Genomic DNA, 14,434 nt, shown 5'->3' with positions numbered 1-14,434 from the left:
CCGATGTTTGTTCCGGTTATTATGTCAGTTATCCAAGTAGAAGGGGAGCGCATACATATGAAAAAACAAACACACCACAAATAGTGCAATATGTCTGATAATGTAAGGATATAACAAGGAGTAAATGCTGCACACCACAATATAATAAAGAGTGATACAGTTACCGGTGCTCCCATCAATGTACGATCGGCTGCATCCAATCCACGGCATACAAAAAGGAATGAAGATGGGGCACACGGATTTCCAAAATAAAGAGATTTATTAAAGCATACACAGTGTCCTGAAGAAACCGCAATACGGAGAAACGCGTAGAGTGAGGCTGATGAGAAAAACTCCCACAGGATCGGCGTCCCCCAGAGCAGATGACGTCACTTCCGGTTTCCGGTTAGGGTGAGACGCACTGGTGACACGCACGCCTGCCGAGGCAGAGGGGGGACAGAGAACAGCTCATTCATTGCTGAGATCCAACCTGTGTGATCTAAACGCTTGTTACCTTTTAAAACCATGTGAGTGTATTGCACATATACTTACTTTTAAAGATATTTTGTACAGTCTGCACTATGTCCGTTTTATTATTCACTTAAGATCTCCAGCACTTATCATTCCACTTACCTGTCTGACGGTCCAACGGGCTGACACACATAAAGAAACCTTTATGGGAACATTGCTCACTCTACACTTGTGAGTATCCAGCACACTGCACCTTGATATTTATCACATATCAATCACAATACTGCACCATCAGGGAATTTTCTTCTGTTTTTTACATGACATTGCGATTCTTGAATCATTACCTTCAGAGTGATCCGAATAGTAACTCCTTTTGGGATTGTATTTAGAGTCCTTTCTCTGTTTACTTTTATTCCAAGTTCTTTCAATTCCCATGGTATAATCATTCTGATCTCTCAAAAACTATTTAGACTTAACAGAAATAATATTTTCTTCTCCAAAGAATCAATTTGTTTTTGTAGACTTGCATCTAAAGGTCCCAATTCTTTTTTTTAGTGCTTCTATTTCTTTGTCTAAAACCTTAAGATGTTTCTGATGTTGTGTGATAATCAACCTCATTAAATCTAGCGAGCATTTATCTAAAATGGTGTTCCAATTAGATATAAAGTTGTCATCATCCATAACAAATTAGGTATTTTTTTGTATCCTTAGTCCCCTTGGAACTCTCTTGCTTTCAACATATCTTTCCAAGAAGACTAAATCCCGCCACTTCTTATTGTCTCTTATGAGTAAATGTTCCAACTTTTAAAAAATTAGATCAATCCGCTCTTTATCCTGAGTCTCTACAACTCTATCAGATTGTAAAATGGAATCTCGATTTCTATTTCTAGCTTTACGTTTCGAAAAAACATTAGGAACAGACATAATTAAATCCGTGAGAAAAGGGACTAATTTAATCAGTGCAGCCTTGATAAATAATAAAGAGTGAATAGTGCTAAGAAAATGATCATCAATAAGTGGTGCTTAGATATAATTAGGTGATATCTTGAAATAAGATATAAACTCTTAAGTGATATTAAAACAATTATTTCAAGTTTTTCAATCCATATTGAGCCAGCCTAAATAGCATTTTCAAATCACATTTGTTGTCTATTCATATACTAGGTGGATTTGTATCTTTAAAGTATCACTTGTCATGATACTTACAGTATATCACTACGCAATATATATGCAATTGACACAGTTCATGTGATCTGTGTACTACAGTGGCGACCAACTTTATTCTAACTCGGCCAGCTCCGCGAATTTAAGATTATCCCGGTTATGTGCGGTTTTGTGTCGTTTTCGCCCGGAGTATATTGCGTTATTTTCGCGCCGTGATTTAAGCATTTTATTCCCGCTGTCTGCAATTCTGCAATGCCGTGTAAAAACGCATGGGGGCGTTTGCGAGCTGTTGTCTTTGAAGTCTAATACCTTCGCTGTTCAACCTACACAGTCTGTGCGTGCGTACGTGCGCAGTAATAGTAAAATTGCATATTTCATTTATTTTAAAGTACAGTACTGTACATGCTCGGACCCTGTTGGGGTGAAGTGAGGGGGTTCCTAACATCTGGGGGCAAAATGAATTTTATTTCTAGGTGCCCTAGAACAGAAGTTCCCACGCCAATTGGCCGTGAACTTGACCGAGGCCCTAAGTAGTTCCCACACCAATTGCGCGAATATAATTTAAAATAACCCGTTCTGTGGGTCTGAGCGGGTTGAAATTCGCCTTGTCCTCATGCGGAAGGACCCTTGCCATAGTGGCAAAATATCAGGGGGGGGAGGGGGAGGAGAGGGGAGGAAGGGGGGGAGAGGGGAGGAAGGGGGGGGGAAGAGGTGAGGGGGGGAAGGAGGGGGTGGGGAGCAGAGTGGGGGAGTGATTTCAATCCCATGCATAGTTTCATACTGAGTGCTGACACTTTGCGCTTTTACTCTGACATATTAAAACTTCTAGGGTCTTTGGTTCGTCCCGTGTGAAGAGGCATTCAAAGATTTTGGAGGCCTCTACCTCGCGTCCAAAGGAAAATGGTAGGCCCAGTGTGGCTACACTACCGACACACTTTATTGAAGTGTGGTCGGTACCGCAAGCCGGTAAATCTCCCGGCTTGCTAGTGGCCGCCCCTCGGCGTGACGCGCGGTCACGCGTCATCGGGAGCGTGCGCCCCCTGCACGCGTGTCCAGGGGCTCCCAGAGGGAGCCCTGGTGTCCCGCGATTGCGGGACAGCGGCAGGGGGTTCCGGGGGACCCGGCGGACCCGGCAGCGGTAGGGAGAGCGCCCCGATCGGAGGGCGCTCTTCCGCTGCTTCGGCGTGCGCCCGTCACACTCGGGCGCGCGCCAGGCTACTGCTGCGGCACAGAACGGGCAAATGCTCGAATAAACTGTGCCGCAGCAGTATATTGACATTTCTCAGAGGGCCTTACAACCGATCAGTATGCGGCGCTATAACATAGAATCCACATACATTGCATGGTGTTATGATCGATGTAGCTATTGCATAGAGCTTATATCTCTGGTGTGTATGTTTGGAACCCAGTCGCGGGGCTTTAGGTAGGGGTAGGGGTGGGGGGGGTATTGGATGGGGATAGGGAGGGGGGGAGGTTGTTGGAAGGGGGTGCTAGCTTCTTCATGTTGTGATCTACTTGCTATGCTACCGAAAACATCGCATCATAATAGCATTACGGCGGTGCTTCACAGAGTCCAGGTACGTTGCGTGGTACCATAGTCAGTTGGTTTGGGACTTATGTCCCGCATGTGTGCATATGGAATGCGGAGCCTCGCAGCCTTGAACGCTGAGGGGTAGGGGGGCAAGGCGAAGGTAGGTGGGGAGGGGTGGGATTGGTTAAGTGGGTAGGTAGGTGGGTGAAGGAGGGTGATAGGGGGGGATATGAGGTGTGGAGGAGGAATGGGTATAAGGGGTGGGGGGGAGTGGGTATAAGGGGTGGGGGGGAGTGGGTGTGGAGGGTGGGGGGGATTGGGTGGGAGGGATAGGGGGGGCAGGGGGATGCGAGGTGTAATTGTCCATCAGCACAATGTAGGAACAGATCTTTATGCCGCTGGGCCCGTGGTGGGGCCATTAGGGTCAATCTCTCTCAGGTGGTCATGCCCGCTCCGGGAGCTGGCGGGGGTGCACAGTTTCTGAGTCTGGGCTTCAGCTCTCTCTTGCCCCGAAACTGCTCGGGGGCACAATCAGGGGGGGGCGGGGGGAGGGGAGAATGTACTCACAGTTATGATGTTTTCTGCATCGCATCAGCCACCCCCCCCCTGCCCCCCCGCCAAGCAAAGCCCAGGCTTCTCCAGCCATGAGGGCCTCTCTATCATCAAAACTGCAGCCCGGTAACCATAGGCCATTAAAACAACTTGTGAGCAACAAACAAGACGTGCTCTCCCTCCTTGGGGGTCTGCCTCAGCTGCTGGATCGCTTCTCCATATGGGGTTCCTTCAGGCTCGGTTCTTCCCTGGTCCCGTGGTGGGTTTCTTTCCAGGTTTCCGTGTCTGCACTCCCATAGGTTCAACGATTTCTGCGGTGGATGGCGATCAGCTTAGCAGGGTAAGTAACAAGTAGATTCGGTGTTTCCTCAGCACTTGCTTGTCATCAGGTGTGCTGAGGCCCCTCTTCTTTCTTGCTTGGTAACATTATCTTCTGCTCCTTCTTGCTGTGTGGAGCCCCACTGGTTTTCAGCAGTCCATGAGGCTGGGGGGGTCAGACCCAGAGCTCGCACGTAGGGGTCCATGTCCTCTGGGAACCGGATTGTTAGATACTTGCCATTGCGGTTTGCAGTGAGTTTGAACGGAAACCCCCAACGGTACCTGATATCATTCTCGCATAGGAAGGTAGTCAGGGGTTTCATTTCTTTTCTGCGGATCACGGTCATCCTAGACAAATCACTGAAGATTTGTAGCTGTTCCTCATGGAAGGTTAGTGAGCCCTTTCCTCTGCACGCTACTAGTATGTTTTCCTTGGCGGTATAGCTGTGCAGGCGCACTATGACATCCCATCGTCTGTTAGGGTCTTCAGATCTGGGCCCCAGAGACCTGTGGGCCCGATCTATTTCCAGGTCCCTGTTGTCTAGTGAGTCGCAGATTGTTTTGAATAGCTCAGTCACATACGGGCGGAGGAAGCCAGGCAGAACCGTTTCAGGGATATTTCTGATGCGTAGGTTTTGTCTCCTATCCCGGTTCTCCTGGTCCTCCAATCCGTCTTTGATCCGGTGCAGTTCTCCTTTTAATCTGAAGATCTCATCCTCTGCTCCAGTGTGGTGTAGGTGGGACTCCTCTATTTTATTTTCCAGGGTGGTGGTTTTTTCTGTCAGGCCGTTAATTTCTTGCATTAGGTTGTGGACCGCCGATTTTATGTCTGTTTGCAGAGAGTTATATAGCTTTGCGTGCATGGTCGCCATTAGCTCCTCCATGTACGCTCTTGTGACAGATTCTTCAGTGATGGGGGTTCCCTTGGGGCCGGCTGTTTTGCTCTGCTCGGCCTGATCTCCACGTGCGCCGCCGCCATCTTGCTTTTCCAGCCGGGACTCAGGGCTTTTTTGTTGCGGAGAGAAATACTTTGATACCGCTTGTGCAATGGGTCTTCTCTGCTGCCTGGACATTCCTGGGCTATTACCCCGGGCGGGGAGCTGTAGTTTAGCCTAGATTTTTGGGTGGAAGGGTTCTTATTATTGCTATTATTCAGGAGAGTCCGCAGAGCTCCCAGATTACACCTCCATGTCGGATGACGTCACCGAAAGCCTGCCGCGGCCCCTTTTATTCTCCAACATCTCCGAATTTTTTCAGGGATTTTTTCTGAATGCCATGCACTTCACCACGTTCATGCTGCATTCATACCGCATTCATGTTGCATTCATGCCGGCGTCACCCGCGGTTGATGTGTTTATTGATGTGTTTATTGATAATGGTTCGGATTTTAATTGGTTGCAATTCTTCGCGTATCCGCCAGGTGGCAAATATTCATGAGTTGTAATGCGCATGCGCTTCAGTAATGTGTCGACTTGCAGGTGTTTAAAAAAATACCACAGTGGTCCATTGTAAATTGGCCTTGGTACTGAAGAAGTTACAATAATGTATCAATTTAGGCTTTTCATATTAAAAAATACATGCACAGTGTCTGATGTTTTATTGTCCTGAGAGTCCCAACATGAGTGCACCACCGCAGTCCGTGTTCCAAAAACCCGACAGAACGTACGCTTATTTAATATGGGCAGTGATTAATGCAAAGATGATAAGATGGCAACAGTTGGTCAAATTTATGAGTATTTTATCAAATACCATGACTTTTACAAATTTTCACCAGATGCTCATGTGTGGAAGCGCGCAATAAGGAAAAAGTTATGTATCGATTCGTGTTTTTTTCGTATTGATCCCGGTGTTATTGGAGGGTATTGGTGTGTATCACCGGATTTTTCCCGTATCTATGATCATGATGACTTCAAAAGGCAAAAGGTCATGTTAAAACCAACTAAGAAACGTCAGTCGCTGGCAAGCAATGCGCCAGAGACGGCGCCAGCGCCAGCATCCAATAACGGTCTGACCGTCAGTGAAAACCTGGTGACCGGCAACCCTTGCTGTCTGTCCCCGCCCGGATACCTGCAGCCTGAGCAGGATTTCGCGTTCAGATTCCAGCAAGCTTGCATGTACCAAAGCTATTTCCAGCCTCATCCGCTGGCACCTGTCAACTACGTGTATAATCAAGAATACGGGACTGGCAGTGGCTCGGCGCCAGCTGATTGGCAAAGTCTATGGTGAGTAATGTTGCCGTATTTTATTCTGTTTTTGAAATATCAATATCAATGCACAGTCAAGCGTTTCTCCTGTAAGCAATATCATTGACTGAGCAGCTTCTACAGTAGATACTGCACAATTGGTGGAAAGCTAGGCGCATGCGCATTGGAACCTTCTTGAAACACAGATGCGTGTCATCACATCTACAGTAGGCGCATGTGGACAGGAGATGCCCCCCAAGAAAATTATTGGTGGGACTGACTGTGGGAACTTCTTTTGGGGACTGACTAACCATTACAGTAAAACTTGTACTTTTGTTTTTCCTCAGAAAAGAAAACTTTGTCATCTCATACAGAAAACGGCAAATGGAGGGATTTCGATGGATAATATCGCTTTGTGTTACAATGCCTGCACATTGCTGAATCGGATTTAAAAAACCACGTACCGGAGTTTACAGTTTAGTGGCCGTTGTTATTGATTAGGCTAGAATACTGTAACTGAGAGCTTCAAAGAAAACCTGAAACAGTATGCTGTTGTTTTCAGACCGTATACAATACTTTTTTATATATACTGTATAATAAACCTGAAAAATAAAAAGTATGCATTTATTCTACATGTATTCCAGTACATATGTGTATTCTATACCCATACAGCATGTATTGTTTTAATACTCTTGTGATGTACAATACTGAGCATGCCTACAGTATACAGTACAGTACTGTACAGTATGCCTGGACAGTACTGTATGTTCTAGAAACATTGTATTTTGTTACAGTATAAAAGGAGACAATGGAACAATTTAAAACAAATCAACATTTTCTTTTATTGGTGGAGTAAGTACAAAAACATTTATTTACAAATACAATTTAAAAACATTTTAAGTGTACAGCAATTCAAAACATTAACAGGTGTATGGTTTACTGCTAGTGAAAACATTTATGTACAGAAAGTCAAAACATTTACAGTAGGATGGTGTACAGAACAGTCAGTCAGGCCTGAACAACTCCAGTCCTCGAGGACCGCAACCAGGCCCGGTTTTCAGGATAACCTTGAAAACCGGGCCTGTTTGTGGCCCACGAGGACTGGAATTGTGCAGGTCTTGTGTAAGTAAAAACATTTCTTTATTAATACAAGTTAAAACACGCAACATCTCCTTTATTATAGTACAGAAAGTCAAAATATTTACAGTAGGATGGTGTACAATACAGTAAGTCAGGCCTGCACAACTCCAGTCCTCGAGGGCCGCAAACAGGCCCGGTTTTATCCTGAAAACCGGGCCTGTTTTCAGCCCTCGAGGACTGGAATTGTGCAGGTCTGTGTAAGTAAAAACATTTCTTTATTAATGCAAGTTAAAACATGCAACATCTCCTTTATTAAAGTACAGAAAGTCAAAATATTTACAGTAGGATGGTGTACAGTACAGTAAGTCAGGACTGCACAACTCCAGTCCTTGAGGGCCGCAAACAGGCCAGGTTTTATCCTGAAAACCGGGCCTTTTTGCGGCCCTCGAGGACTGGAATTGTGCAGGTCTTGTGTAAGTAAAAACATTTCTTTATTAATACAAGTTAAAACACGCAACATCTCCTTTCTTAAAGTACAGAAATTCAAAACATTTACAGCACAACAGTACGGTGTTAGTAAAAAAAAATCTTTATTAATAAAATTTAAAACACGCAACATCTCCTTTATTAAAGTACAGAAAGTCAAAATATTTACAGTAGGATGGTGTACAGTACAGTAAGTAAAAAACATTTCTTTATTAATACAAGTTAAAACAAGCAACAAGTCAAAAAATAAACTACAGTTGAACAGTCACGCAAATTCGATCCCCACCAGATTGTCCTTCCAGGACCGATGCCTTGTATGGAGCAAAATGCCATTAATGGAGTCTCGAACGATTTTCATTAAAGGATCTGAAATTGAAAAATAGCGCCGCAATTCCTCCACAATTGTCCTTCTTAAATTTTTCACGATTTCCTTCGTAGTTCACTTTATAGACCCACCCGCAGTACACCAAGTAGGACACGTGGTGCTTAAAAATTAACATGCCATACTTCTGGAGTCAACCAGCACTCATCACCCTATACTTCTCCCTGAGAGCCGGTGGCAGCTCGCGCAGGATGATGTCCGGCACCGTATCGATGCAAGCGTATGTAGGTTGGGTTCTGGGAGCAGGTGTGCTTCTGGGAGCGGGTGTGCTTATGGCGGCGGGCGAGGGTAGGTTGTCTGGGAGGAAGCTTTCCTCTTGTCTTGGTCGCCGTGTTGTCCCCTGGCGTGGTCTTCTTGACGGGATTGTCATGTTATCCTCCTCGTCAACGGCATACATGTACACAAATTCTTCTGGTGGAGAGGTTGCGCTTGGTGTTGGAAGGTGGTCGAAGGTCCCATTCATCACATCCATGCCACCCTCCTGCTCCGGTGTCGGGGATACACGGGCATGAACACCGAGCAAATTATGTATCCCCGCTATGTCAGTCTCTATCTTCTCCATCCGTTGATCCATATTTAGCATGGTCTCTAAAAGAAGATCTATCTTTACCAGCATAGTAGAGTTCCCGGGGATATCGACACTTAACCCATTCAGCATGCGGTCTAACGAGCTGGTTCTTGTGCATGGGGTGCTGTGGACATCTGGGTGGATGGGTGCTATGGAGGATGAGATGGGGGTTCCTTGGAGAGAAGCGGCAGCGTTGTCGAAGAAGGATGGAGGAGGTGACCTGTGGATTTCCGTGAGAGAAGCGGCAGCGTCGTTGAAGAGGGATGGAGAAAGTGACCTGTGGATTTCCGGGAGACCAGCGGCAGCATCGCCGAAGAGTAGTGGAGAAGATGGGCTGTGGGTTTCCGGGAGAGTGGCGGCAGCGTCATGGACGAATAGTGGAGAAGATGGGCTGTAGATTTCCGGGAGAGCAGCGGCAGAGACGTCGAAGCGTAATCGAGGAAGTGGCCTGCGGGTTCGATGGGATGGCTGCCATTTGTTTTGCGTTGAGTGTACATCGCCGAATTTCTTCTTGACATAATTAGGCTTACGTGTATTAAAACCCTTAGCCTTTGGGGTCAGCAGAAGGTTTTCTTTATTAGCCTTAGCCTGTCGCTTTGGCCTTGGCTTGGAAAGGCTGCCGCCTTTCGCTTTTTCTGTGTGATAAGCAGGGCAGAGGCGAGTGGCAAGTGGCGTAGAATCGGGGTTGGTCCATGGAAGCAGATGGCACAATGCAGTATCTAGACAAGGGCAAGTTCAGATACAGATCATCGAGTGGTGGGCTATGCAAAGTGTGTAACCTTTTATGCATGGTGACGAGGAACAGGTGTTAAAAGTGGGCGTACTCTAATGTGAGTCATTACCGTATAAATACACCATCCATTTTGTGGAGTCACTGCACATTGAATACACAGACTTAACATTCTTGTGCTTGTATTTCTTTCTACTCGCAGCTATGCCTGTTAAAAAGATTTCAAAGGATCTCAGCATGAGAATTAAGGAGATGTACACGAGCGGACAACGATTTGCAGATATCCAACGCTGGTTAGCTGCTTCTGGCCTCATTGCGCCATCAACCACCGTGTGCTATCATGCACACGGAAAAACCAAACAATGCACGAGGACACCAACGGTAACTAACGCGTAAGTATATTTATATAACTATATAATACAGTATATCTATTATTGTTTATATTGCTGCAAAATAATATAACTATATAGTATAGATCTATCTAATTTTATAGTTATTTCGGTATATTTGTATAACTACAGTATATAATAAAGTATATCTATTATTGTTTATATTGCTGCATATTAATATAACTATATAGTATAGATCTATCTAATTTTATAGTTATTTCGGTATATTTATATACAGTGGCGGCCACGTTTAACCTCCTGCGGCCGCCACCGCTGGCTTTATAAAAACGCGAGCAGATGCGGCGGTTTTTCTGCTGTTTTCCTGCGCCATGTTCGCTTTCAATGATAAGCGCCATTAGCACGTTTTCTGATGATGCGGCCGCCGCGCGGGAAACTTTGTGAGAAACGGAGAACATCCCCGCATTTTTACGGGTAAGTAGGAGGATAGGAGGGGCCGCAGCAGTAACTACAGTATATAATACAGTATATCTATTATTGTTTATATTGCTGCATATTAATATAACTATATAGTATAGATCTATCTAATTTTATAGTTATTTCGGTATATTTATATAACTACAGTATTTAATACAGTATATCTATTATTGTTTATATTGCTGCATCTATAATTTTTTACTGTAAATGATGTGCTGTACTTGTGGCCTACTGCACTGTAACTGACCGGATTGTTGTTTTTCTGTACACTGTAGGGAGACAACTCTTCTGGTCGACAAAATAAGTGAAGAGAATGATGAGAAGAGTGCCTTAAGGGTCAAATACACTCTGCTGCAAAATCACAATCTCACTGTATCCGAGACCAGCATAAAGAAGATGAGACGCAGAATTGGATGGGAATATGGACATGTGAGGTTAGTACTGGACAGTACAGGAGGTTAAAGTGTTGTTTAAGAAACTGCTGTACCTATAAAATTAGTCCTTGTCATTACAGAGCGTACCCTATGATAAGAGATGTTAACAAGATCAAGAGCATGTTCCAGGCCCAGGCATGGATCGACAGTGGAGAAACTTTCCAGGATTGCATCTTCATTGACGAGTCTACTGTATCGCTGGAGAGTTTTGCCACCTTTGCATTCCACAAAAAAGGTCACATATCTATGAAGCCGTGTCCAAAACACCCAGAGAAGATGCATGTGTGGGATGCCATCTCTAGGCGTGGACCGGATGCATTGTCATCTTTGAAGGTAAAATAAGTCACACGCTTTTGCCTTATGCACTGTACTGTACTAGTGTGCAGTTTTTTGAGCACTTTTCTTTTCTTGTTATAGGAATCATGAATAAAGCTTTTTTCCAAGAGCAAATTGTGCCTGAGATTGTGGAATACATCACACGTGAGTTCCCAGATGGTCACCGTTTCTACCAGGACAACGATCCGAAGCACACCGCGTCAAAAGCGCATATTCTTGAGCGCGGTATCAACTGGGTGAAGACGCCAGCAGAGTAAGTGCAGTAATCGTGTCTCATTTTCCCCCACTGTTTTTACTGTGTACTGTATCTCTTTAACTAAATGTCCTTTTTTTTCCCCCTCCAATGACAGATCGCCAGACTTCAATCCTATCGAAATGGTCTGGCATCAGCTGAAGGATCATATCCGAAAAGTCGCGAAACCCTCCAAAAAGGATGAGTTGGCGCAATGCATTTTGAGTTTTTGGAACGATGTACTCACTGTGGAACGATGCAATAAATATATTGACCATATTGCGACTGTGTTGCCCATTGTGATCGCGCGTAATGGGCAAGCATCAGGAAGGTAGTATGGTATAATACTGTACTGTAGTATTGTAAGTACAGTATGATACAGGTAAGTATGGCACAGATTTTTTCTTTCCTGAGAGAGCAGCACTAGCCACCTGGTTACAAAGTATTTAGCAGTAGCTACAGTATACAGTAGTTACAGTATAGACTAGTTTGACAGTTCTATCTGCATACTGTAGTCCAATATGGAGTAGCTATACACTACACAATGCCATAATGCAGTATGCACATAACTGCACTAATTTTTTATTTTCTTGACTTTTCAGGAAAAAAAAGGATGGACTGAGGGAGAGGGTGGGTATCATGTGTAAATGTTGTGAACTGTGTGTACAGTTAAGTGTATCGAAGCGGCAGTCATGATTTACACAACACCTCCCTCTCTCAATGAACTACACAGAATGAGGAAGAAGATAAAGACGGAAAATTTGTATTACTGTTTTTATTATTATCAATATGCATTATTCATGATTATCCACCGGCCCTCAATTTTCATCCCCCCCCCTCTCTCAATGATTATTTGTATTTTTCTTTCCTGATAAAATAAAATACATATTTAATTACATTAAGATTTTATTTCTTTGAACTTTAAATTCACTGTGAATGTCAGTGGGGGGGATTCTTCAAGAAGACACACAGTTTTAATAATTGGTTACATAATCAGATTAACATAAGGGAAAGCCAACAATAGGAAAATTAACGAATGGTGTGAGAGGTTGAAAAGCACAATGACAAGTTTTAGAAATGGAATGGTTCTGGAGAGGTGTCGATAAGAGGTTGTAATCCTTGAGCAAGTCCTGTGTGTGTCTGCTGGGGGGGGGGGAGGGGGCTAAAGCTGCATGAAGGATTAGTGTCAGGGTCGCCTAGACCTCCTGCCTAGCTAAAGCTTCTTTGTCCACTGGGTGTGCTGCTGCCTTCTGTTTCCTCTGGGTTCCTCTGTCTGCCTGTCTGTCTTCTTGTTGCTCCTGTCTCTGTCCTTTATAGCTCTGCTTCCTGTCTGTTGCTTTTGCCTTTGCATGAAGTCAGACTCCTTCAGTATTGCACATCCTCTGATCCTGATCTGTTTTCTGTACCTGTACCATAGAAGTCTGTTCACAGTAAAAGCCCTTGCTAGTAATCTGGCTTGTCCCTGTTTGTTCCTTGCTCCCCGGTCTCAGTCCCTGCTCCCCGGTCTCAGTCCCTGCTCCCCGTTCTCAATCCCTGCTCCCGGACCTGTCCTGCCCCGCCTGTCCTGTTCCAGTCTCCTCGTTGCCGACCTCTGCTTGTTACCCGACTTCGCTACCTGCCACCTGCCTCGGACCCCTGCTTGTTACCTGACTTCGCTACCTGCCGCCTGCCTCGGACCCCTGCTTGTTACCTGACTTCGCTACCTGCCACCTGCCTCGGACCCCTGCTTGTGACCCCTACTACGCTCGTGCTTTTCCGGCCACCGAGATCCTACCTGCCACAGGAGTCTCCCGTGACAATTAGCTGCATTGTAGTTCAAAGACATGACATATTTTCAACAGGCAGGTCATCATAATAATTTGATCCCCACACCCCCAAATACGTAAAAACCACACAAATCAACCATGTGCAGTCAAAAGCTACAGCACAGATTGAATATCGTAATATCAAGATGGTTTAGGCAGGCTTGTGAAAAAAATAAAAATAAAAAATGACGAGAAAAAAATATATATTTATTTTTTTGGTCACTCACTCTTGAACTTCGCAAGCAAGCAGTGGTGAAGTTATAGACGCATGCGCAGTAATCATCAGCTAGCAAGCAGGAATGTGATTGAAACCAGAAAGACACACATTCAAAGGAATGGTGTGGGAGAGGTGTACTGTACTGTAGATAAGATAAGAACTTGAAATACTGCAGTGCAGTAAATTAGCCTGTGTGTGTGCAGGGGCGAGCGAGGGGAGAGCGCTGTAAATGCCGAAATGTGATACTGTTACAGTACACGCCTATGCGTTTCAACAATGTTCAAATGAGACATACAGCACTGCACATGCATGTATAAATATGCAAATTTACAATTACTGCGCGCGCAGACGCAGACTGTGTACTGACGTACTGTAGGTTGAACTGCTAAAGTATTAGACTTTGAAGACAACAGCTCGTGAAGGCCCCCCTGAGTTTTTAGATGGTATTGCAGTATTGCAAACAGTGCTAATAAAATGCTAATATTACGAGCGCTAAAATACCGGAACATATTCCGGAAAAAAAAAATACTGCATCTGCCCGCAGTTATCAGAGTTGCGCCAATACGGCCGCATTAGGATAAAGATGGCCGCAGCTGTAATACAAATTGGATTACTTACCCCAGCCATGAGGAACCACCCTCATCTTCATGGCTGTAACAACCCAGAACAAGTTGTGCTGTTAACAATACTTTTTATTTTAGGATTACATAAGATTGCTAAAATCCAGGCCTGAGAGTCATTAGGTAGTTGCGCTGGAACTTATATAGAGCCCTTACAAACACACACCCAGAAATAAACTACTAATTCTCTCTATGTATTTTAGCTCAGAATTCCACACTGAAAAGCCTGTATGTATTTCCCAAGCATGGACCGTTTTAGACAGAACCAAGACAGTCCTAACAGTTGGGAAAAATCTTCAGTGCGATGTAATGTATCACCGGAATGTTGAAGACATTGTACCAGTTGGCAAGGCTCCAGCCCCTCCTTCCAAGGAAAGGGATATTAGCGAGACACTTTCCTGCTTCTTATGCAAAAGCGTAACACCATTTGATCTGCAGAGGTGCTCATATCCTTTGGGAAAGCTCCCCCCTGATTCACCGTTATTAAAAAAATGATAAACACTCATTTGTTTTGGTTTTTTT

At 44.6% G+C, this 14,434-nt stretch overlaps 1 protein-coding gene across 1 annotated transcript in view; it reads left to right on the top strand.

Moving 5' to 3' along the window:
* The window catches only part of LOC142462944 (membrane-associated guanylate kinase, WW and PDZ domain-containing protein 1-like), a 118,508-nt gene extending 118,018 nt beyond the window's left edge, over positions 1–490 (top strand). Inside the window, exon 7 of the mRNA XM_075565163.1 lies at positions 342–490. Coding sequence (XP_075421278.1) covers positions 342–366 — 25 coding nt within the window. The 3' untranslated portion in view covers positions 367–490. The remainder of the gene's footprint in view (positions 1–341) is intronic.
* The last annotated feature ends 13,944 nt before the right edge of the window (positions 491–14,434 follow it).

This window comes from Ascaphus truei, chromosome 11 (assembly GCF_040206685.1).
Source record: "Ascaphus truei isolate aAscTru1 chromosome 11, aAscTru1.hap1, whole genome shotgun sequence".
In the NCBI taxonomy this organism is placed as follows: Eukaryota; Metazoa; Chordata; class Amphibia; order Anura; family Ascaphidae; genus Ascaphus; species Ascaphus truei.
Note: the sequence above shows the minus strand (reverse complement) of the source record. Positions and strands in the feature narration are given on the sequence as shown.